Source organism: Triturus cristatus, chromosome 4_1, assembly GCF_964204655.1.
Source record: "Triturus cristatus chromosome 4_1, aTriCri1.1, whole genome shotgun sequence".
In the NCBI taxonomy this organism is placed as follows: domain Eukaryota; kingdom Metazoa; phylum Chordata; class Amphibia; order Caudata; family Salamandridae; genus Triturus; species Triturus cristatus.
The window spans coordinates 977,460,145-977,485,743 of record NC_140585.1 but is presented as its reverse complement, the minus strand read 5'-3'; the positions used below and the strand labels follow the sequence as shown (position 1 = coordinate 977,485,743).

The following is a 25,599-nucleotide window of genomic DNA, read 5'->3' as shown; positions in this document are numbered from 1 at the left end:
CATCCGGGAGAAGGGATGTGGAATTCCTATAGCCCAACGCCCAGGACATATTGTTTGGGGTCAAGGGCTACAAGTTTTCATGTGTATTTTGTCATTTGGACAAGTAGGCTCATCTACCTGCAGCACAAACCTTTTGGCTTGCAGTTAAGTTAATAGGTTTGCCCATATGTTAATGCTGTTCAAACTTGTATTTATGGTTCATTAACTGAAAGCCTTTATTATTAGAGTGAGCGCGCTAAGTAAATGTTGTAAGCTTGGACTGCACTACTGACAGTGGTTCCAGTATAAAAATGTGTACACACGTTTTAAACGTTTAGCAATATGAGGTTATGTATAATGTTTCCAGAATGCTCTCTGCTTTGATGCAAATATTTGCAGACGCTTGAAAGAAAGATTGATGATCCTTTGCTTTCAAAATAAAATGTTCATAAATTCAAGCAGGAAAAAAATATTTAGCTGGACTACTGTAAAATTTCAGGTACCATTTTTTTGCAGCAGCATCTAGTAACGTGTTGATGCATGCTAGTATTTACCAAAAATATTCATAATGGAAAATCAGTGTAACCAGTTTAAGATTATGAGAAAGAAAAATAAATAAGCATTGGCAAAGCCAGTAGGAATGAAATTGATGGTCAGCTTTTTAGTTTTGTCAATGTGGGACTTGTTTTGGCATGGTTTTTGTAAAACTTTATTGGTGTGGGAGCTGCTGGGCCCTCACCATTATAACAAACATTGGCAAGAGCAAAAATAGTTTTCTGTTCCTCAAAAAGCATTCACTGCCACAGTCGTTACTGGCACTTAACAAAACTACTTTGTGTGCAGATATGCTTCCTATGCAAGAGCAGAATGCGGTCACTCACAGTGAAGCCAGCCGATACAGAGAGAGAGAGAAAGAGAGACAGAATTTAAATAAACACAAAAGGTCACGGTCAACGCCAGACCAAATATGGGGCACAATTATTAAAGAAAGTCTCAAAAGTGCACCCATGGTATATGTCCGTGCATTAGGTGCAGCTATACGGCTTTCGTGAAGTCCCAAGAATTTACAGAAGTGGGATAAGAAATAGTACTCCTAGAAAATATTTGTGAACTGCATTTTAGCATGAGCAAATATGCATGTGTAGATTTGCTCATGCAAAAATATGAGTGTTTGCAAGTTCCCTTTCCCTCCAACCACTTTTTTCCCCAACTCTGGAAGAAGGTTTACGTCTGCCATTGTCAGGAGTAAATTTCAAACATTTCCCAGTATGGGAAAAGATTAGAGAAGAGTTGTTGAAACCCCTTAAAACATGCAAGTTAGTAGGTTTGCACAGACTCAAAAGGGTATTCTAACCCTGGAACTATTGCTTACCACCACTACCTTCAGCCCCAGTATTTAGATTTGCGGAAACGTGGCAACATAAGGGGATTGTGAGCATTCAAACACTACTATGGTATGAGCCCTGAGAGAGGCTACATCAGAGCTCATATATAACAAGTTTGCTGACATAATTTGCCGCTGTACTACATTGCACCAAAGGGGCAAGCGGATTTTGCTACAGGACAAGTAGATTTGTGAAGCAACCTGCCCCATGGACAAGTAGCTATTTTATTAAATTCCACACCCCAGGGGAGGTCATGATAGTCATGAAAAATCTGAATCCGCAGATAACAGAAAACCAAAGCCTCCCATTGTATTAGACTAACCACCCCTACGCCCCTGCCCCCCAGGTGCCAGTCCACCCACGGCACTGCTGATGTCAGAGTAAATAGACACGCGTTGTCCCAACTGACCTGGAAGCTAGATAAATAGGAGATCACAGACGCATCCCAGGTGAGCTCCTTCATATAAAATAGTATGTCGTCCAAGTACAGCGAGATTGCATGGGTTCTGTCTGGCAGCAAGATTCCCCAATCAAAGCCAAGACCGCTGAGCGCAGGCGGATAGATGCTCCATTACAAGCGCAAAAAAGTAGGGACGAGATGGGGTATTCCCCATCTTGTGCCCCTACCTACTGACAGCTGTTGTGACATAAGGTCACCCCGGCAGACGGCAACGAAGGGGTCTGAGTACAACAGTCAAATCAGCCGTATGCAGCGGGCTCCAAAACCGAACCTGGCTAGGTGTTTAGTTGTCAGGGTTCAGGTTTGTTATCTTCTGTAATGGGTGTCTGTATGATTTTGAGTTCTTCTGGAAATATTCCGGTAGCTGGGATAGAAGGTTGTATAGGTGTAGTTTGTGTGGTTTAGTAGTGGGTGCTGACACATTCAATTGTGCATAGGATTAGTTTTTAGTAAATGAGTGGAGTACATGTGCTGTGAGTGTGTTACTCTGGAGTGGATGGGGTAGGGTGGGGGCGGGTGAATGACAAAATGGGCAGCATTTCTGGCCCTAGTCCCTACCAGGCTCAAACAGACACTTGCCCGGTGTCTCAGATTCGACGCCCGGACTGACACGCCCAAAGCCCTGGCTTCATATAGCCCTAGTAATCAGGTGACCCTTTCATCCAATGGGAACCCTAATCCTATCCAATCAACTCAAGCCGTAGGATCAATAGGAGAACAAGCCCTTACAACCAATCACAACCCTAGTCCAAGCACCCAATCAGGCACAAAACCCTAAGCCCCACGTCCAATAGAAAACCTAATCCCTAACCCTAGAACCAGCAGCCAGGAAACCCTAAGCCCTACGTCCAATTAAAAAACCTAGCCCCATCCCTACTCTTCCTTCAGCCCTAGTCCCAGCAGCCAATCAGACATGAAACGCTAAACCCCATGTCCAATCGAAGGCCTAGCTCCAGGAACCAATCCTAACCTATCCACCAATCAGATAATTAGCCCTAAGCCCTACATCAATCGAATCACTGACCCAGTAACAAATCATTACCCTCAAATACCCAACCAATGAGGACACCAACCCTAAACCAATAGAAACACCAGATGCACCCACCAATCACTGCACACATGGAGCATCCAATAGCAGACTATATAAGGTCCCTGTGACCTTGGGCAATGTTTGCTGGACAGGGAGTTGGAAAGCTGCTCCTCAATTCAGAATCTCCCTAGGAGACAGACGGGCTCAATCCATGCTTTGGAGTTCTGCAGTCATGTGTGTGTGTTAGTAATACTCCAACTCCGGTTTCCTTGCTCAGAAACAGACACCAACACAGGGGCAAGATTAGTAATCTGTTCCTTGTTTATTGATTACGTTGTCATCAGTCCACCATTAAAATAGCAGGGCTGCCGGTCACATGTTGCTTACTTCACATCGGCATATAAAACAGACTCAACGCTTCAATTCCCTTACAGACGGCTTAGAGTTCCACTAATTCTCGTAATTGCGGGCGATATTGAAACCTAGTTTAAAACCATCGGGGGCTTGTTTTCCATATCTGACACACATGATTATAATTACAATTCATTATCAATCACTTGTTTCTATTGCAGTTTCTTTAGGCAATCACACTAACGTACAATGCTTCTCTTACTGCCTCCCTCGGCATAAAGAAAGTGCAAGTGCTTAGCATTCAGGTGGCAACATTCTTGAAAATAAAATTGAAAAGAAAATGTAATTAATACAAAATATGGATAAGCCTTAATTCTTATGAGAGTTTATCTTCACTCTCATTGGATGTGTCCTTACATCACTATATAGCACACTCGGGTCTCTGCAAATCATAGAGTTCCCCTGTTAACGTGCTATGAGTTTTAAATAAAGTGGATCTATTTGGTGCAATGGTTAAGCAAACATTCAAATTGGCTCTGTTACATCATGATATTCACGGTAAGTTCCTCGTATCAGGCGGCCCACATCTTGAGAATAAAGTGCAAGTGTCACAGTACTGGCTAATAGTTCTAAAGCGCAAGTGCTTTCATAGAACTTACTCTCCCCGTTTTAATTCCATCAAGGGGAGTAACCTATCAAAAGTGCAAGTGCTTATTATATTAATCATAATCATCAATCATGCCGATGCAGGATGGAAATTTCTCTTTCTGGGCTTACTATCTAGGATGCACACATCTTGTTGCAAATCAGCCAAAATCGGAAAGTCGACATACAGTGCATCTAATGTGTCAATATAAAACCCATACAAAACCTGCATACAACTTCCATTAAACTAGATCATTACATCAACAATGGCATTTCTCCCAATGTGCAAATAGTTAAGTTCTCACAAACATCCCTAAAATAAACGAAAGAAGAAAGAAAATAGCACAAGCAAGTGTGGACTGCATTTACTCCAATGCAGCCCCCTCAATAAGTATCCATGAAATAGTACATAAAACTCTTACAAAAATATATCTATATGCCACTCCTTACGAAGTTATACTCATTATCCTTGTGAATTTGTAGTGATTCCCATAATGCTTTATACACAAATTCATTGTATACTCTGACTCGTATTGCCTTGCCAACTTTTAAAACACTAATCCTGGATACCGCTAACACCTCAAAAGGTACATGTACAGCTTATTTTGAATTTAACGTGTGTGTGTGTGTGTGTGTGTGTGTGTGTGTGTGTGTGTGTGTGTGTGTGTGTGTGTGTGTGTGTGTGTGTGTGTGTGTGTGTGTGTGTGTGTGTGTGTGTGTGTGTGTGTGTGTGTGTGTGTGTGTGTGTGTGTGTGTGTGTGTGTGTGTGTGTGTGTGTGTGTGTGTGTATTCACTGAAAAACCCATAGGTTTCACACATGTTATAGTTAGCTGGACATTTTACTGATAAAAAACCAATGATATTCCCCCGTTATAGTTACTGTAGGCAACTATAACTCACGCGACCGTAATCCTCTGCTGATGCTAATACTGTATTTAGACACTTATTTGCCCATGTCTTCTTCCATTAAATTTTAGCTATACATATATTACAAATATTTTTTTTTCATCAAGACACATATGTCATCAGCAGAGGATTACGGTCGAGTGAGTTATAGTTGCCTACAGTAACTATAACGGGGGAATTTCATTGGTTTTTTATCAGTAAAATGTCCAGCTAACTAGAACATGTGTGAAACCTATGGTTTTTTCAGTGAATTTGCAAGGTTTTTTAAATGCGAATTCATAACTATAACGTGTGTGAAACCTATGGTTTTTTCAGTGAATTTGTACGGTTTTTTAAATGCTAAGTTACTTTACGCCATTTGTGGCGTGCGCGCCCACTTAACGCAGTTCGTTCCGTGCGCGCATTCGAAACCAGGAACTGTTGGCGGCCATTTTCTGCCTCGGTAGAAGCGAGGCTGAAGAAGCAAGGGGAATAAGTGTGTAAAACATATAAAGAGGGCAGAGTGGAAATACTCTGACCCTCTAGAGGTGCTTAGGGGGTCCCAGAAGGACCTCCTGGGGCCCCTTTTAAAATAAAATACGGAGAAATGCGCGCATGGTGCGCGCATCCTATCGCGTGGGTGCACGGATTCTCACGCGTTGGGTGCGCGGATCCACGGCAATGTTTTTGGAAAAAAGAAAAGAAATCATTGGTTGTATGACTACTTTCTACACTGAAAGGTAGGGTGTATATTTCTGTTTAACGGTATGATTCTTATTGGGTAACAAAAACAGATTGTAAGGAACATTATATATGATAAGCTGATATGTTGAGAAGTCAAGCACACTTCCTGTCTTGTTTAGTAACATTGTGTGCTGAACTTGTGACCTGTGAGCTCAGTGCAGTGTTCCATGAGCTGTTTCTATGGTAACAGGCAGAAGGCAGATTGGGGGGGGAAGGGTTGAAATGTATTTCAGTTGGAAAGGGTTGAAATGTTTAACCAATAGAAATGTGTGTTTGCTTTTGAGTTTGTGTGTGAAGGATTGTGATTTGATGTTTACATGTATATGTGTGGAAAATGAAAGGGAAACTTTTCCATTCTTTGTTTTTTATGAAAGGTGCACAGTGCAGAGATTCTGTAAAAGAAAAATATGGTGAGTGACTGATATACTCCTTAATCTACAAAAGAACTTGAAAGAGGAGTTATCTAATTGTGAGGGGATGTATGTAGACTATTTTGATTTTAATCAGACTAATGTATTTCTCCTGCTAAAGTGTAGGGAGTACTTTTTTCTCTACATTCTTATTGACAGTGTGTGCGCATGTGTTTGCAGACAGATAACTGTTGTTTTTATATTTTGGTAGAATTAGAAACCAGTCATTGTTTATGAATTTGTGAAATGAGTTATGTTTCTATACTAAAATGTACTACTTCTAGATGAAGAAATGTGTTTTGGTATAGTGCAAGGGATAGTGTTTGTCTAGAATCACACAGTGAGTCTGTGTGCATTTGGGAACCACTGTGAGAGAAGCATTTGGTAACATCGTGTATTTGCTGACAGATAACTATTTAAAACCTGTCATGTTGTCAAGTTTTAGTAGCATTAGAAGCCAATCATTGCTTATGCGTTGATTAAATGAGTCAGGCATTGACAGAAAATTGCAGTCGTGAAATATGTAGATTGTATGCAGTTCCCTTACCACTTGCACTGTAGTGAATGAGTTTTGGTAAACTCCTAGGGATAGCGGTGCTTGTCTAGAACCACACTGTGAGTTAGTGTGTATTTGGGATCACTGTGAGAGAAGCATTTGGTAACATCTTGTATTTTTTAGCAGATAACTCTTTTAAAACCTGTCATGTTGTCAAGTTTTAGTAGCATTAGAAGCTAGTCTTTGCTTATGCATTGATAAAATGAGTCAGGGTTTGACACTAAGGTGCAGTACCATGTACTATTCTGTTCACTGTGGCAGAACTGAAAATTTAATAGTTTTACCCAAGCACTGTCCTAGAAGTAGTCTGATTATTTAGTCAGTTTCTAAGTACCAAATAGATTGCCAGGTCTTAGCACATGGACTTCTTCAAACCCCTATCCACTATGCATGCAGTCCTCTAACCACCTACACACTTGTCTTTCACACCTTCAATTCCCCAGTCAGTATCCATTCACTTCCAGCAAACACCCTGTCACTCCCGTTGCACTCCTCTAGTGACCCATTCAGCATCATGCACTAATCCATTCACTGCGCCAAAACCCAACCACTTATAAACTCTCACACAGGCACACTCCTTGCAGTACTCTTTCAGTCAGTACCCAAGTACTGATCCAGTGACCCCAGGCCTTAGTATATGGACTGCTTCAAACCCCTATCCACTATGCATGCAGTCGTCTAACCACCTACACACTTGCCTTTCACACCTTCAATTCCCCAGTCAGTATCCATACACTTCCAGGAAACACCCTGTCACTCCCTTTGCAGTCCTCTAGTGACCCATTCAGCACCATGTACTAATCCATTCACTGTGTTAAAACCCAAACACTTATAAATTCACCAAGATACTATCTTTGCAGTACTCTAATCATTCACTCAGTGCCTAAGTATTCATGCACTGAGCCAGGCCTTAGCACATGGACTGCTTCAAACCCCTATGCACTATGCATGCAGTCTTCTAACCACCTAGACACTTGTCTTTCACACTTTCAATTTCCTAGTCAGTATCCATACAGTCCAGCACTTGTCACTGCCTTTGCATTCCTCTAGTGACCCATTCAGTACCAAGTACTAATCCATGCCTAGCACTTATAAATTCACCTAGGCACTCTCCTTGCTGTACTCTAATCATTCAGTCAGTACCCAAGTAGTCATGCAGTGAGCAGGCCTTAGCACATGGACTGCTTTAAATGCCTATGCAGTATGGATGCAGTCGTCTAATTACCTATCCAGTTGTGTTTCACACCTTCAATTCCCTAGTTAGTATTCATACTCTTCTAGCAAACACCCTGTCACTCACCCAGTGTGTCTCCTTATTTATTTATTTATTGGGCTTATTGAGCGCGACAGATACCCAAGAAGGGCTTCCCGGCGCTAAAGCAGAATACTGAACCAGAGAGACAGGAAAGGGTTAAAGGAGAAAGACCTGAACAGGTCACTGGTTAAAAAGCCAGGTCTTAATGGCTTTACGGAAGTGAGTGTACCTTGTTTCTAGACGGAGAGGTTGCGGAAGGGAGTTCCAAAGCTTCGGGCCTAGGAGGGAGAAGGATCTACCTCCCATCCTCGCACGGAAAGTTTTATGAACACAGAAAAGACCTTGTGTGGTAGATCTCAGGCATCGGGCAGGCGTGTAGGTGTGTACAAGGGTTTGAAGATATCTGGGAGCATTGCCCCACTTTATCCTGTGCATGAGGCGGAGAGTTTTAAATTTGACCCGGTTGTCAATTTTTAGCCAGTGGAGTGCCTTTAAGTGACTGGACATACGATCTATCCTGTTGCACTTACAAATAAGTCTGGCTGCCGCATTCTGTACCAGTTGGAGGCGCCTCATGACTGCCCGAGATGCCCCTAAATAAAGGACATTCCCATAGTCCAGACGGGAGGTAATTAATGCATTGATCACTGTCTTTTGAGTGTCGTCAGGGAGCATCCATATGATTTTCCTGAGCCATCTCAGGATTGTGAAGCAGGTGGCTGTGAGATTGTTCACCTGGGGCTCCATGGTTAGGCCACTATCAATGATAATGCCCAAATTGCGGACTTGGTGCGATGGAGTTGGCAGGGGGCCCATTTCTGATGGCCAGTGCCTGGAATTCCAGAGGTTATGATTGGGACCTACTATCAGAACCTCGGTTTTACTACCATGGAGTTTAAGCATGTTTTTATTCATCCAGGAGGAAATGTTTCTAAGGCCAGTCTGTAGGCTTGAAGGAAAGTCATGATTTTCGTTTGATAGTGAGAAAACGATTTGGGAGTCGTCAGCGTATGTGAACATGTTAAGACCAGCTGATTCAGCGATCTGGGCCAGCGGGGCTGCATAGAGATTAAAAAGCAGGGGGCTTAATAGTGATCCCCGTGGAACTCCGTGCGGAGAAAAATGGACCTTGGATGCCGCATTACTGGAAGAGATTTGGAATGTCCTAAGAGTCAGGAAAGACGCAATCCAATCTAGTGCCTTTCCTCTTATGCCCATGTTGGAAAGGGAAGCGAGCAGTGTGTTATGGGAGATGGTATCAAACGCCGCACTGAGGTCAAGTAGGATCAGCGCGGCAGTTACCCTTATCGACCAGATGTCGAAGATTTTCCACGACTCCAAGTAATGTAGTCTCCGTCGAGAATCCGGTGCGGAAACCCGATTGGGAGGGGTGTAGAATACTATTTGCCTCCGTAAAATTGGTGAGATGTTCGTGGACATGCTTCTCCAAGATTTTGGAGAGAGCAGGCAGGAGGGATATTGGGCGGAAATTTGCCAAAATTTTGGGGGTCGGCCGATGGTTTCTTAAGGGGCGAAACCACGGCATGTTTCCAAGATGGCGGGACCGTGGCAGAAGAAAGAGATAAGTTTAAGGTTTGACATAGTACGGCAAGAAGAGGAGTGTCCAGGAGTCTAAGAGTAGAGATCGGGAGGGGGTCAGCAGGAGATCCAGATTTAACCTACCCTAAGATGTCCCGCAGACCTTGGACATAGATCTCGGGCCAAGAAGTAAGTGGCGCGTAGGGCAGATGGAGTTGGACATAGATGTCGTCTGTATTGGGTCCGAGGTTATGTGTACTATTGGATTGAGCCTGCTGTTGTGTTGCTATATCCTGGTAGATATTCTCAATTTTAGATGCAAAATATTTCGCCAGTTGCTCACATTGAAGACTATTAAGGGGGCGGAGGTTTGGAAGAAGTATTTGCGCCTGCTAGCTCTTTTACAAGATTAAAAAGAATTTTTGATTTGTTGGTAGCTTCAGATATGGATTTTGCTACATAGTTAGCTCTTGCCTTGTTGCATGCTTTATGATAGTGCTTGAGCTCGCTTTTGTAGTGTGTGCTGGCAGCCGGGGAGTAATCCTTCCTCCACAGGCGTTCTAGTCGTTTACTATTTGCTCTGTTTTGTCCTAAATAATTTTTATGCAAATGTAAAGCGCTCTGATACCCCCGGGTGGAGCTAGCGCTATATAAAACGTCTAAATAAATAAATAAATTTTGTAGCCTTCAGTTGTTCGTTGTACCATGGGGCAGGCGGGTTATGGGAAGTGATTTTTTTGTGAGCTAGGGGCAGGCAAATGTCTAAAGCACCTAGGAGCCATTTATTGATATTAGTGGCTACAATTTCAATGTCTCTGGTGTTTAGTGATTCCTCCGGTGTGGTTGCGCTAAGGATGGACATGAGGCGGTTAATGTCCAGATTTTTCCAATTTCTTTTGAGGGACTTACTAGTCCCGCTAGGAGGGCTGACGGCTGTATGGTCCCCCAGATGGAATTTTATTAGAAAATGGTCTGACCAATCTAAGGGCAGAGCCTACTGGCACTGTAGCTGGGGGAGGCTGGAGAAAAATGGGTCCAGAAGGTGTCCCCTTTTGTGAGTAGGGCCTGAGTTCCATAGAGTGAGATTCATGGCAGCCAGGTCATGAATTAAATTTATGCCTGGTTTGTTTGCAGGGTCGTCGAAATGAATGTTTAGACCGCCTAGAATGGGTAGATGGATGTGATTCACCCTTACCGAGGCGATCCAGTCCACTAGTTGGGTGGCCCAAGGAAGAGTAGGGCCAGGCGGACGGTAAATCAGAAGACCTGTGAAAGTGAAGGTCGGGTGAAGTTGAAGTTTGAAAAGGGCAACCTCACATGCAAGTAGAGGAATGGGCTCCAGAATACACTGCAGCGATTTTTTAAAGATGACTGCTATCCCACCTCCAAATCCAGAGGTTCGGTCTTGTCGAATGATATCATAATTGGACGGTAGGGCTTCGGCGATGTCTGGGCCAGAACTAGCATGTAGCCACGTCTCAGTGAGAAAGAGGGCATCTAGGGAGTTGTCAGACAGAAGATCGAAAATATCCCTTTTGTGTTTGCAGAGCGACCAACAGTTAAGTCTGCCAAGTAACCATGAACGAGTTGGCTTGCGGCCGTTAGGTCTGGGCCGCTGGCCACATAGTTGCGGGATATCGAGATAGAAATTACATGCACAACATGCGATACTATTATTCCTATAGTTAGACAGTATTTCGCAGGTGTGTTTGACAGGGGGACGTAGGGAACGTAATAGGTCGGGCGTGTAGGTAATCACTTCTACAGAGTTTAAGGGCCCTGGGCCCGGCCAGGCGCGGACGGGCGCAGACGGGCTTCCCTTTGGCGCGCCTTCGGCACGCAAACGGCGCTCCCGCTGCGCTCGTCCGCTGCGCTTCCGGAAGATGCACATTTATATCTTGTAAGGAAAAGGGCCGGAAGGGGCGTGGCCTTAGGTAGGGGGCGTGGCCTGTGGGCTCGCCAGTTATGGCGGCAAAGGACTTTGGAGTTTGTCCCGCGGCAGCGCTAAACTCCGCTGCGCGGGTGTCACAGAAGAATGGCAGAGCCACAAAGACGAAGTGCAGGTAAAAACAAGCAAACAATTTGTGACACTCAAATATTAAAAATGCGCTAATGTGGTCAGGCTCCCGGCTTTCCGCCTCAGGAGATTCAAAGCATCCTTATAGTACTGTAATCATTTAGTCAGTTAGCAAGTAGAGTTTTAGTGAGGTAGGCTTTAGGGCATGAACTGCTTCAAAGTAGTATGCACTGTGCATGTAGCGTTTTAACCATTGTCACACTTGTGGTTCAGGGACATAGTTTCTTAGTCAGTATTTATATAAAATGTGTTTGTACAGTAATGGAATAGTATCATCTTGAAATTTATTAATATACATTTTTTTGTGATTCTTTTTTACAGATACAGAATAAGAGTGTTTCTCATCTGTTTGCACTTTTCTCGTGCAAGATTGTTAGGATGAAGGGTCCTTAGGTGTTACATCATACTTGCCCTGCCGCATGAGTATTTTTTGTTAGGATCCCCTCGTAACAGAACTCTTGAAAATCTTGTGCATGATCAAGGTGGCATTGGTCTTTGTTTGCCCCTTGGGAAAAGTAAAAAAATTTCCTCACCACTGAAGAAAAATGTTGTGGGCGTGGTGCCTTCTGCAAAAAAAATTCCTTAGACTCGGTAAATATTTTAAAGCGGCACCATTTACAGTTTTTGTAAGTTAAACTTATAAAATTTTGTTAGCTGTATGCACTTTATATATCTGTGATTTGTTTCTTGTGGTATTTTGTTGAGAATACCATTTTTTTTTTTTACAATCTTTCTTATTTTCCAGGTCTGTCGTCGACATCCATGGTGTCCACAGAAGTGTTCGCCTTGTTGTTTTGTATTATTGTTGTTACATTTTGTTTATTAGTTTATCGTTCATATATATGTTAATAATAAAATAAAGTTTGAGAATAGTTTCTTGTTCTTATTACTGTTATTTGATGGAGTCCACCATGGTGTTAAATTTTGGGGCACTTATCGCTGGAATGCTGGTGATATCTGCAGTTTGCACCAACTTCTGAATAGTGTGTTAGATTTATCTCAACTTTACTTCCGTTAAAGTGCTGATAATGAAATGGAGACTAGCCGTTCTCGTGCAAAAAGACACGAGGTGCACCTTTCCAATTTATTCTAAATACTAAAATCCTGTATTGAATTGCACTGAGGTATTGGCTGCACTTACAGTGTACACACAAAATCTATTAAGAAATCTCATTGTATTTATATTGATTGGGAATAGTGCGTCAGGTGCTGGATCTTGACGAGATACACTGCTCAGTCCGTATATTGTTCGGCACACGAAAAAAATCACATCACAACTTTCACACCAATTGCAATGCGAAACAAATTCCGTCGATAAGACACGTTAGCACCAGGGATTTTACACCTGCTTTCTGCTGGTGTTAAGCAGGACAACTACCTGCACCATGAAAGGGAACACAGCCAAGAGCCACACCAGAACACCCACAGGTGCCATAGAGTCAATGAGCATGATACAGGGATACCCATGAGGGCCAGAAGACTTATCTCAACAACTCCAGGACCGCCAATGCCCCCCAAACCCACATCTTAGTAAGTGTGTCCCTGTGGTCATTGTCTTAGCATGATAGGCACGAGCCCTGCATCATCACAGTGTGCTGTCACCTCAGCGTTGGCAGTGAGCCTGGACGTGTAGCTACGCACGCATCCTCCTGCATGCACAACTGGCGTGTGCTGGTCTGGGGTTCACAGGTCAGTGCAGGGGTGTGCCTATCCGGCATGGGGAACGGGGTGTCTCAGACATGTCCGTGTACAGGAAGTGCGTAAGTGTGTCTCTGTGTTCTGGTGTGGCCTGCTACAAGAGACGCAGCAGTCGATGTTGTAAAGTGGCATGCACCACCTCCAAATGACACTGTGATGGTGTAGTTGGAATGTAGCAGGACATGCGCAAGTAGGCATTACAATGGTGTGCCGTACGAGTGCATGAGATATAACAGCGCACCGTACAAAAGTGTGGGGGCTCGTGGGAGGGAGGAGCAGCCGTTTGGCAACATAACACACAGTGAACTCGACCATGTGCCACATGCTGTGCATCTCATCCATGATGACCACGGTCGCAGACATCCCACAACACCAACGACTAGCCTTGGTACACATCCTGTATGAATGCAGCGTGGTTTTCACTTCTATGCTCGTTTAATGGTGTGATGTTGGTGGGTTGTGTGACTTGTGCTCCTTGTTGGTGTGTTTCATTTTGGCCATTGTTAGGCTATTTGTGTGTTGTACTTAATTGTGCATGTGTGCCATTCTGCCCATCTTCCCCCTCCCCCCACTCCCTGCTTCTTCCTCTTCCTAGTGCTGTTGTGTCTATAATTTTGTTGCTGCACACAAATACATGTAAAGAATAAATTAGAATAGTTCCTTGATTCTTTTAGGTTTCAAAACTTCTCTATTGGTTTCTTTTTAATTTTCCATATGAACCGTTTTTTTAATATTCAACAACACATAGAAGTTAGAAGTGCAACGTATTCTAGAACATTCTACAACGCGTGCAGGTTAAAAGTTCACGATTGTTTTAAGTTCCAACAGTGCCTTCCAAATGCAAGTAGCAGGTGTGGTTGAACTGAGCAAATTTTATCCTAGGATATGTACTGAACTTTGAAACTGCTTTTTCTTAACCAATAATAAAGAGGCTTTTCCACAAAACTAATTTGCACCCTACTTTTAAAAAAGAATGCTTTTCATGATATCTTCAGAGATAAGTTATAGATAGGAATTGGCATTTAAAAAAACCTTTGAAATTCACTGAAAAAACCATAGGTTTTCAGGGGCGTTATAGTTAGCTGGACATTTCCCTCGTACAAAACCCTAGAAATTCCCCTGTTATAGTTAGTTCAGCTAACTATAACTCGCGCCCCCGCAATGAACTGCTGATGACGTCACATATTACATCACTCATGACATGGTCAGTGACATCACTGATATCTCAAATGACATCACTGATGACGTCATCCATGTGATAAATTAGTGCATTTTCTCACACCCTAATATAACCTTTGATATATATATATATATATATATATATATATATATATATATATATATATATATATATATATACACACACACACATATACACATACATATATATATATGCAAATTCACTGAAAAAACCATAGGTTTCACACATGTTATAGTTAGCGGAAATTTTACTGATAAAAAAACCAATGAAATTCCCCGTTATAGTTAGTGCAGGCAACTATAACTCACGCGACCGCAATCCTCTGCTGATGCCAATACTGTATTTAGACACTTATTTGCCCATGTCTTCTTCCATACATTTTTAGCTATACATATATTACAAATATTTTTTTTTCATAAAGACACATATGTCATCAGCAGAAGATTGCGGTCGCGTGAGTTATAGTTGCCTGCACTAACTATAACGGGGAATTTCATTGGTTTTTTATCAGTAAAATTTCCGCTAACTATAACATGTGTGAAACCTATGGTTTTTTCAGTGAATTTGTACGGTTTTTTAAATGCTAAGTTACTTTATGCCATTCGTGGCGTGCGCGCCCACTTAACGCAGTTCGTTCCGTGCGCGCACGGTGCGCTTCGCGCGCGCACTAACGCAGTTAGTGCCGTGCACGCACGGTGGGCACGCGGTGCGCTACGCGCACCGCGTGCCCACGTTACGCTCGATGGGCCATGCACAAATGGTGCCCTTCGGGCACCATTTGCACACGGGGTGGGGAGAGTGTTGATAATTTTTTTTTTTATATTTCAGTTTTTCATACGTCTTATAAGCCATGCACAAATGGTGTCCTTCGGACACCATTTGCGCACGGGGTGGGGAGAGTGTGGATATTTTTTATTTTTATATATTTTTTTAGCGTACGCGTACGGTAAGCGTAATCGGCGAAATTAGCGAAAAAATTAAAATTCAGTTTTTGGCCTTGGGGGATCTTTGGGGACTCCCGCAACATTGCTATGTGTGTGGGCGCTGTCTAAACAGCCCCTTTACATGTTTTTGTGCTTTGTATTTTCATCATCACTCTCAGTGCGAGAGAGAAAATGGCGGCCGCCGCTTCCTGGTTTCGGCCGATTCAAATGTTTACTAAGATCTAAGAGCCAATCAGAATCGCGCTCGCGCACGCCACCGTACGCGTACGGTAAGCGTACCGTAAGCGCACCGTAAGCTGGCTCAGATATATATATTGATTTAAAGGCTATTTTCTCAGAATCTACTGAACAGATTTACACCAAACCTACAAAAGGCACTTCCTTGACCTGAGGACTACCTCTCTGCCAAATTTCTAGTAATTCTGTTCAGCCGTTCGGGCTGTAGCCCTGTCTAAAGGTCCTATGGAAAAATGCATGGGAAAAACGCGTTTTGGGACCCCCCTTTTATCTCAGCCCCCGCTTGACGAATCCCCCCCGAGACTTTCAGGGTAGGAGCGGAGCTCAACGCCCCACCTATTTTGAAAAATTCGCCAGGATTCGTCGACCGGCGCCAAAGTTATTCAAAATAGAATGTTGCGGATTTCCTATGGAAACGTGGTCCTAACTATAACTACCTACTGGCGACCGCCAGTAGGTAATATATATATATATATATATATATATATATATATATATGCCAGACCTCTAATCGCACCATAGGATCTTGAACACAGGCTATAAAATTCTTAGCAAAGTTCTAGCTAACCGCATACAGCAAATCCTTGCCTGCCGAATATATATGGAAACCGTTTTGTACCGTGTAACGGAATCTTTGCAGCACCACTGGCGCCGGTCTTCATCTTAGATTTGGAGTAGGCGTTGGACTCTTAACTAGGAGTACCTATTTGAGGTCCTAGCCAGATTTTGGACTACTTATTAATCATTTGGGACGGCTCAAAAGCAGAGTTCCAGGAATACTTTACAATCTTAAGCACAATAACCACCAAACTCAAGTTCACGTATGAAATAAGTAGAGAGAGAGTAACTTTCCTGGATACCGAAATTTACATTAAAAATGGCCAGATTGAGACAACACTCCACCGAAAAGTTGCAGCTACAAAGGCAACATTAAAAGCAAATAGCTTCCATTAGCCCTCCCTCATTGCAAGCATACCTTATGGAGAATTCTTAAGGATTTGTAGAATCCGTACGGAACAAGATGAATGGATAAATCATAGTGAAGCAACGGCCAGAAGATTCGAGCAAAGACAATATAACAAAAGCATAGTAAAAAGATGCTGGAAAAGAGCGAATGAAAAAAAATCAAGATAAGATTGCCTGAAATCCAAGAAGGGGACAGAACCTGGCGAGCCTGAAGCCATAAGAATGATTGTGGATTATTCAAATGATTCCAAAGAGATTAACTGAATCCTAAGGAAGAATTGGAAAATTCTACAAATGGATAAAACTGTGGGAAAAATTATAGGGAAACATCCAATGATAACATATCGAAGAACTCGGAATCTGAAAGATCGACTAGTGCATAGTCACTATAAAGGGAAAAAGAGCACACAATGGTTAAACACAAAAGGATTTATCAAATGCCATAACTGTATGGTGTGCCAAATTTACAACTGAAATCAAACTAGCGAATAACAAAAAATGGCTAATTAAAGAACTGATCTCGTGTAGAAGCCAATTCGCGGTATGTGTCGAGTGTCCGTGTCAATTGAAATATGAAGCGAGTACAATTTGTGAACTGAAAAAGCGAATATTAGAACATATCCGAGCCACAACACATAAGGACAAAACAAATGCACAAGACACATGGAACAAGCCCACATAAGCAATTGGAAACTGTTGTTAGTTTTATGGCATAGAAACAATCCCATTGAATGACAGAGGTGGAAACAGGAAAAAAATTCTACGCCAGAAATAATCGCGTCACATTATCAACCTCAGGACACTGACACCGAATAGCCTTAATCAAAGTGAGGAACTGTACAGTCACCTCTGAAGAAAATAGGCAACAGCAACATATACGGACACAGGGTCTCTTTTCATTTATCATAAGTTCTCACATTGAATGTTTATAGGTGCAATAAATCATTGAAATCAAGTATCTGTAATAACACAGGGTAGATATATGAATACATTAATGTAGTCCCACTGGAGGGAATCTCTTTTCTTGGGAGAAAATTACTCAAAATATTGGGTGAACTTATGTACAAACTCAGTCGCCAAAATTCCCTGTGCTGAAAAAATATAGAATGGAGGTTGCACCCTAACAAGAACTCTTTTATAATCACTCATTTTCACATGTACATAGTCTTTTTGCACGAAGCACAAAAATGTTACTATAGTTGCATCAATCTTGTGGACTACAAATCCCATAATGCTTTGAGTCACCCAAGTAACCGGACAGGAAATGACATGTCGTATTTTGAAAGAAGTATTTAGATGATGGGGGTAGTTTGCAAAGCATGATCGTGCACATGGTCTTGTGCCAAGACTGAAACGCGTTGATCTGCATCTTTCACAAAAGAATGAGCGGAATATTTGATTAAAATCAAAATTACTGAATTTGCGGAGTGCGACCCTATTCCTGTCTTCAGAGGAGTTTGTTTTATAATGGTCTGGCCGTGAGGATCCCGCACTGGTACTGAGTGCAGAGAATCTGACAAAAGGAGCTGTGTGTATATATATATATATATATATATATATATATATATATATATATATATATATATTTTTTTTTCTTTCTTTTCTCCACACACATACATACACACTAAAATTAATTTGAAGTACAACACCACTTAAAAGCCGGAGTTTATTTAATGCATCTTCAATCCACATATACTTTCTTTATGCATCTATATACCTTCCATGTACTTATGGAAGTCTAAATGTATTACTTTTCTTCTAATTTCAGCATATCCGTTGCACTACCTTATTTCTCACCCTATACCTCTATCAATATATCATCTACCTCCGCTCTCATTCATCCAAAACCCCATACCACTATTATGATCCCCAAAATAACCCTTTCTAGACTCTTCCCTACTTACTCCTCCTGTCATCATCTCATACCTCTTTTACTATTTGGATCCCCCTAAACAAGCCTTTCTAAACCTGTCCCCCAACATACGTTTTTACTCATTTCAAGCCTCCTCTTACTGCGGCTATGATTTCCAAAACAAACCCACACAAAAAAATCTAAATCCTTCCCTCTTCTATCCCATCAATATCCTTTTCAATCCAAACAACAGACTAACATGTCCACCTCTCAAATTAATTTTATATTTCACTATACTAATTCACCACTAATCCTTTATGGGTCCGGAGTAGCGTGCTACTTCACGAAAAAGCACGCCGACACCTCGTTTGGGGTAGTAAGCGCTATATAGATGCAATTACAATACACACACAGATGGAAACCCATTTGTACTTCAATGCACTACGGGAGAGGAGAATCATTTTTCAGCTCCATTACAAGAGTCTTGTTTTTTAAACACCGATGTGAACGCAGGAAAATACCCCTTATTACATGGTCACCTGCACTTATTGCTTGGCTTTTTTGCTGCATTGTCCGACTTCACACACTGGGATACTTCTGTTTAGTGGGCAGTGAATGCGCTCTGAGCCCTAAAAGCATGTTAAATTGATAGATACAGAACTTACACTTGTAATTTACCTACAGGCAAGGGAATGACCGACCTCGGCAAGATGGCGGACATATCCTAGACCCGCACAAAAAATCTGCCATCATCCACTATTGATTGGGCTGCAGTCCTCATCTGCGACCTGCATGGTGCGGACCCCCTTCTCAACTGTTTGGGCCGACTGTCCAGGGTCGAGACCGTTCACCCATGTTGCAGGGCCACACGCGAGGCCTGGGAAGGCAGCCCAGATCTGCGCAGCGAACCCAGCTGGCACCGAAGCCAGGCATCGCCTGCCTGCGGGGGCTGCTGTGGGACAGGGTGCATTGCTCTGACCCCTCCTCCCTACCGGCCGACAATGACAGCACTGGGACTGCTTGTGGCGCCACTGGTGGGCGTTTCATTAACGATTGCTTGGAGCGCAGAATGTCGTGAACACAGGTGGAGGCTGGTACTACCCGCTGGGCCAGTGTGCGTGGCAGGGGGCTTAATTTGCCCCTTGCTTTGCCCTCCTTTCCTCTGGCCTGGACCACCTAAGCGAGTCGGGTGGCGACCTGAGAAGCAGAACAGCCAGGAAATTGCTGACTGTAGCTCCATAGACCCTTCTCTGGCCGCCTCATCCCGACATAGGGCCCCTCTTCATATGGCCATGGTACACCCAACAAAAAAGCAGCGAGCACCCTTTGAGGGGTCAAGGGAGCACCAGTCCTGCACTTGGTAGCCTGCTCTTTCTTCTGTTTGGTGGCCTCTTCCTTGCAAGTGAGGAGCGCCTGGGCCCAATACCTTGTGGGCCTACCGGTAATCCCAGAGCCCCATCGCCTCTGAGCCCCATCTCTTTGGTGTTCTGGGGGTCCGCGTGGCCTAGTGCAGCATTGGCCACTTCCCCCTCCCACCTTATATGGCCTCATAACCGGGGCGATCAAGGCCCTGGCCCAGATCTGCGAGGCCAACGACTGGGGGCTGCACTCTTCGCCCTAGACTTGGCTCCTGCTGATTCTCACCCCACAAACGTTTGGTGCATAGTGCCCTGAAGTGGAGGGGGCTGAGGGGGTGTTCCCCCTTCTGGACCCAAGGAGCATCGCAGGCCTGTTCTCCTCAACACAAGTAGGCCCATATACATCATTGCCTGCCCCCCCCATGACGCGCTGTCGCACAAGACAGGGCTTTACGTGCCTCCAGGACTGCTCGTGCCCCCCACTTGAGGTGGGAATGTTTTGCGAGGACAGCAGGAATCTCATGCTGTGTCAAGCAAACTTAATGCACATTAGATGAAATCCGGACTTTGAGGGCCAGGTTCGGTCCCTCGCTACAAAGGTCGAATAGGTGGAGAATAGGGAGGAAGACCCTGAAGGAAGCTCCCGCCGCAACAATCTCTGATCCATTGGATAGCCAGAGGGGGGCTGAGGGCCCAGATCCGGTGGCCTTTTTTGAGGCATGGTTGGCGCAAGCAATCGACTCACTACATCGTGGAGCATGCCCACCGGGTACCTGCATACCGACCACCGTCCGGGTCACCTCCCCAACCGGTAGTGGTCAGACTCATGACCTCAGAGACAAGGAAGCTATACTCCAGGCAGGCCGCAACGCAGCACAACGCAAGTCTCTTTCTCATCCCAATTACACATTGGCGGTGGAGCGCCACAGAGCATCCTTTCTGGGTGTCAAGAAGATACTGCGACACAGGGACAATTGTGATTGAAACTACTGTCTCTGCTCAAAGAGATCATACTTGTGCAATTATAAATTGTTACAGACGGGCTATTTTCTAAGAAAGTATGATGTGTAATAGGTATATTACCATTTTTTCTCTTTTCTATAAATCTCACGCATGAGCACTTTTTTCGCTCCTTTTCACAAATTTTTTTGGAGCAATTATTTGTAACTAGTGCATATATACTGGTAATTTTCAATACAGCTTAAAATTCATACATTTAAGTGCATTTGTTTGTGTGATGAAAAAACATTTTGCATGACCTTTCTGTATATTCTTTACCCATTCCTTTCTCAAGCTAGATGAATGGGGGCTATGTTGAAGGCATCATGATAGGTTAATTCAATTTTCCTTTGGTCTATCAGACTGGACCGTGTCTAACAAGGTCCTTCAGGTTCTTGTTTTCACTTACCCCATAGTTATGTAATCCCCCCTAGTTTAAAGCACCAAATGCTGCAAAATTCCACAGGCGGGTCACCACACTGTATGGTAGCTGTGGGAACACTGAATTTCAGTAAGTGAAAATAAAGTGAGACCTTTCTTGAAGAGATCTCTTGTTGGTCAGCCATCATTTGTTGCATTCTTTTATGCTTTTTAATTTTGGCAAGGTGTGCACGAAACCCTGCCATAAACCAGATGGGACGGAGAGCAGTCGGGTAAACAAGAGTCTTTCGCCCCCAAACACCCTCTCCAACATGGTTTCAGTTACAGCACCTGAGATATATATATATATTATTATTTTTTTATAAACGCTTTGCACATGTTATTCTCATTGTAGTTACAGACCCTACTTAGATGGGAAACTATAAAGAATAAAAGCACTGGAGTCATTTTGCAGGTGTGCACCTGTGGGGTGCTCTACTCTCACCACTCAGTGGGCAGAATGTTTTACGAAACTTATAGCCCTTCTGTATCAGGCTACATATCAGGAGTTAAAGGCTTTCTTCCTTAACAGACTCTAGCCTGCAGCTCAGGCCCATAACTCAGACCAAAAAGGAATGAAATGCACGTATGTAACAAATACACTTTCTATTCTATATAGTTTTACGGATGTCTACTATTGACCTCGTTAGGATGTTTTATTCAATAAAGAATAGTTGAGTTTGAAGTGATAAAACTTTCCGAATTAAGTTTCACCAGTGCAATACTTACATACAGATTCTGCCAATTTGCATTTCCAGGACTGATAAAAATTAACTCAGTCACTGGCAATTGTGAGTAACTAAATCAAAAGAATTGCAGTTTCACATTATTATTTGAACATAAAAATCAAGTAAATTATTTTGGCAGGGACAATTTATATATATATTTTACTTTATCATATCAGCTGCAATGTATGGTTTTATTCACAAATTGCTTCAGGTCTAGGCGTTTGAAAGCACAGCTTTAATCGACCTCAACATAGCTCCTTCGGTGTGAATTTTACGTGCACAAACAATGAACTCAAATAAGTCACTGGATAAAAGTCTAGAAAAAAAAACACATAACCCACAGTTGTCTATTGTACATCATTCATATTTTTCTGGCTTGATATGCAGATGACATGCCGCATTGTATTGCATGCTCCACAACAGTTACATAAATCTACTCAGTGAGTACCCTTCCATGAACCCCTGACACAACAAGTCAATCCTGGCTTGAAAAGAAAAAAAAGACAAGCATTTTCAAAGTCAATAGGTAATGCCTTTGGGACATATTGGCTAAGCCTATAGATTTTTTTAGTGATGCTGCATAGCATCTCCGCTACTATGCAGCATGGCTAAACGAAAGAATGCGCCATGACATCTGTACGCCTCATCCTGGGAGACACACTAAAGTTTTAAAAAATGTGATGGATGGAATGTTTGTATTTATCTCAACTACTGGTAATTACTCTGGGCTGCATCCCGGTCCACCTTATTTTGCACACCACGCCACGCCACCTCAGTTTGTACCCAGCCATATACAAATCTGTCTTGACCCTGCTCCAATGGGAAGTCTAGCCAGAACTGTAAGACTAGGTCCTCTCTGAACCCAAACACAAGCAACATAGGGACGGTCTCGCCCTAGTTAGGGTCGTCTAGGCATACCTGTCCCAATTAGGGTGACAGACTAAAAGAAACAAAAAAGTGACAGCTGCAATGTTTGAATAATAGCCACTAATTACTCTTTAAAGCATCCCAGTCCATCATTATTTTGCACACCATGCCACCTCCGTTTGGAACCAGCCATATGCAAATCAGTCTTGACTCTGCTACAGTGGGAACAGTCCAGCCCGAACTGCCTTATTTTGTAGGCACGCGACACACACATGCACATCTACAAAATTATACAGGCCCTTTTTATTTTACAATCTGGGGTGGATTTGTTAAAAAAGTAAAAGTGAAGCAAAAGCCTGTGACTCCTAAATTTCAGCCGCGTGGGCAAATTTAGTCAGATGTCTGGAGAATCTCAAAAAGGCTGGTAGACTTGGAAAAAGAGACGGTTAGATTTCTACAAAACCATAAAGTAACTGACATTTACACACAACCTTCGAATTCTTCATGCAATACTTCTGGTCAATAAGAATATCCGCGATTAAAAACTGCTTAAAAATACATAACTCATTCCGAAAGCACTGTTCTGGGAAGACGGGCTCAGTGGAGGGTAGACAAGGGGGGCAGAGGAGCACAGCATGGAAATGGAAGCAAAATAGACAGGTATGTGGGGAGGTGTCAAGAAATGGTATGGACAGCATAAAAAGCATGCACAAGCATGCTAGAATAGAGATGGGGTTGGGGGCGACAGAGTAAATAGAGGTGCCACAGACAGCAGAGAGAGTCGAGGATGAAAGCATCAAGAGGACATGCTTTAGTGTCATGCTATACGCCAGTACAGCGTGTATTCCGCCTTGAAACCACCACACAACTACGAAGTAACAGAAAGAAGGGACACTGAGAAGGAGCTCCAATGGTTTAAGATGGAAAAGATGCCACAATAACTTAGATAAACATATTAGGAAGCAACAGAGTTTACGTGGTGAAATAAAAGAGAATACAAATTTTAAATAAAACTTTTTTTGGTTAGATAAACAACTTTATCAACGAGAAAAAGATAACACAAATGTCCAGCTGCCCACAATAGGCCGTTCCAAAATGAGGTCTCTGTTAACAGTTACCAACTGAGCTCCTGGATTTACGTTTTTTTTTTTTTTTAAATACTGCAACATAGTGCCTAATTTGTGCAGGTGGTTACAAGCGGCAGGCACTGACTTTTATGGGATCTGGGACTGGATTTTATATCAGCAGATTTAGACATGGATCAAGCGAGAAAGGCAGGCAAGAAAGAACGCAATAGGAGTAAAAACATAGGAAAACAGTGACAATAGGAGAAATCGGGTGGAAAAATAAAAATTCGACATTGGCATGAGGTAGGATCCAATTTAGAGATTATTAGTATTCCTCAACACTGGTATTGGCCAGCACTTGCGAGGACCATGTTATACTAAATCTAGCTGTCAGCAGCGGTATCTGTTCTATGTTAGTCTTGTTCAGTGGCATCCTGCTTAAATGCTTTCAGTCAGTCACAAAAACTAGATGCTTCCAAAAAGTATTCCTATCACTACCGAACAAAAAAGTATGCCAGTTGGGCAGCAAAATCAACTTATGTAGGGGTGAGAAAGTAGAAAGAGGGAGCAGGTGATGTAGTGTTAAAAAGAGACCATCAAAGGCGTCAACAGCACGACAATTATTATGACGGTGCATCGGTGGCTAGAAGATGTTGAATGGAGGCCTTTGATCAGAGACCTGTTCTCAGCAGCCACAACTGAGGTTTCTTGTGTTTAGAGTACTGCATCACAGAGGCCAGTTTTGAAATCGTAGCGGCCATATGGGGTTGGCCACTGAAATGGGAGGATTGAAAAGGTACACCCTGAAGAAAACGAGACCCTGGAAAACAAGGCCCGAGTCGTATCCGCCAGTACTCTTCCCGACTTACCTGATCAAATTCCTCGCCCACGTCTGCATAAATATCTATATGGTCCACTCCGTCGGCCATTTTGCGTCGCTGGCCGCCCTCCTCTAGAGCAGGCGCCCACCGGAGCTCTGGGGAGCAGGCACGGCTGCAGGAGGGGAGGTAAAGCTACGTCACTTCCTGCTGAAGGAAAGACAAAAAGGAGCGCGGTAAAGCCACACGACCTTGCTTTCCTTATTCGCGTAACAGCCGCGGCCATCTTGTAAAGGTGTCGTTCCCTCCAAAGAAAAAGAGGAATACGGATACCACCGTCGAAGACTAGAAAATATCGTGTCTCTACCAAACAAAGTGGACGATTGATGAACTAAAAAATAAACAAGGGACATTAATAAGTGAGTCAGAAATATATGCCAAAGCACTGAGCAGTGTCTGATAACATCCAGGGATAAAACGTACAAATTCTGCCGTGTTTAAGTTTTATCAAACGTTGCCAAACTGCACGTGTGCTCACGCTGGGCATTGATACTACAACCAACCATCGACATGTCTAGGGTGACCAACTGGCATGGGTGCAAATTCAGGACAGTGAGTGTAAAAATTCTGGCCAAATGGTCAAAATTCAGGACAAAAATTCGGGACAATAAATAGGTAAGTTTTACAGGCACATCAGAGGAGGTCGCGCAATATTACAAAAGTAAATAGACAACTAACACAAGTACGAGTCAAAATAAGTTTATATTAGGTTGAGACAACCTTGCACTGGATCTGTTGTGTGTGCGAGTGAAACTTAAACACCTGCCTATGCATATTCCCTCCTCCCAAAAAATAAGATAATGACTAAAGCTGAAGGCATCTCGGATATTAAATGCCCCTTCTCCTCCATTGAAGAAAAAACACCCGATCCGATCAATCACCCCAAGGGGATGTGATGTGTAAAAGCTAAGGGGGCCAGGGTAAACATGGAAATAGTAACATCGCAAATGCAGACATTTTGCCCTTTTGGAGCAAAATAAATAATGAAGGACAATTGTATTTGTACCATTATCACTGCTTGTGTGACAGTTTAAGAGGCTAACAGTGGATGGAACTGGGTTCCATGCA

The 25,599-nt window shown here is 43.0% G+C and overlaps 1 protein-coding gene across 4 annotated transcripts in view; it reads right to left on the bottom strand.

The window, feature by feature from the left end:
- Positions 1–24,687, bottom strand: part of CPSF6 (cleavage and polyadenylation specific factor 6) — a 389,871-nt gene extending 365,184 nt beyond the window's left edge. For 2 of the 4 annotated variants that reach the window (XM_085653878.1, XM_085653880.1), the window contains exon 1: positions 24,523–24,678. In XM_085653878.1, coding sequence (XP_085510004.1) covers positions 24,523–24,582 — 60 coding nt within the window. In that variant the 5' untranslated portion in view covers positions 24,583–24,678. Of the gene's footprint in view, positions 1–24,522 lie in introns of all 4 variants that reach the window. The other 2 variants (XM_085653879.1, XM_085653881.1) reach the window with 2 other exon arrangements.
- Between the last annotated feature and the right edge of the window lie 912 nt (positions 24,688–25,599).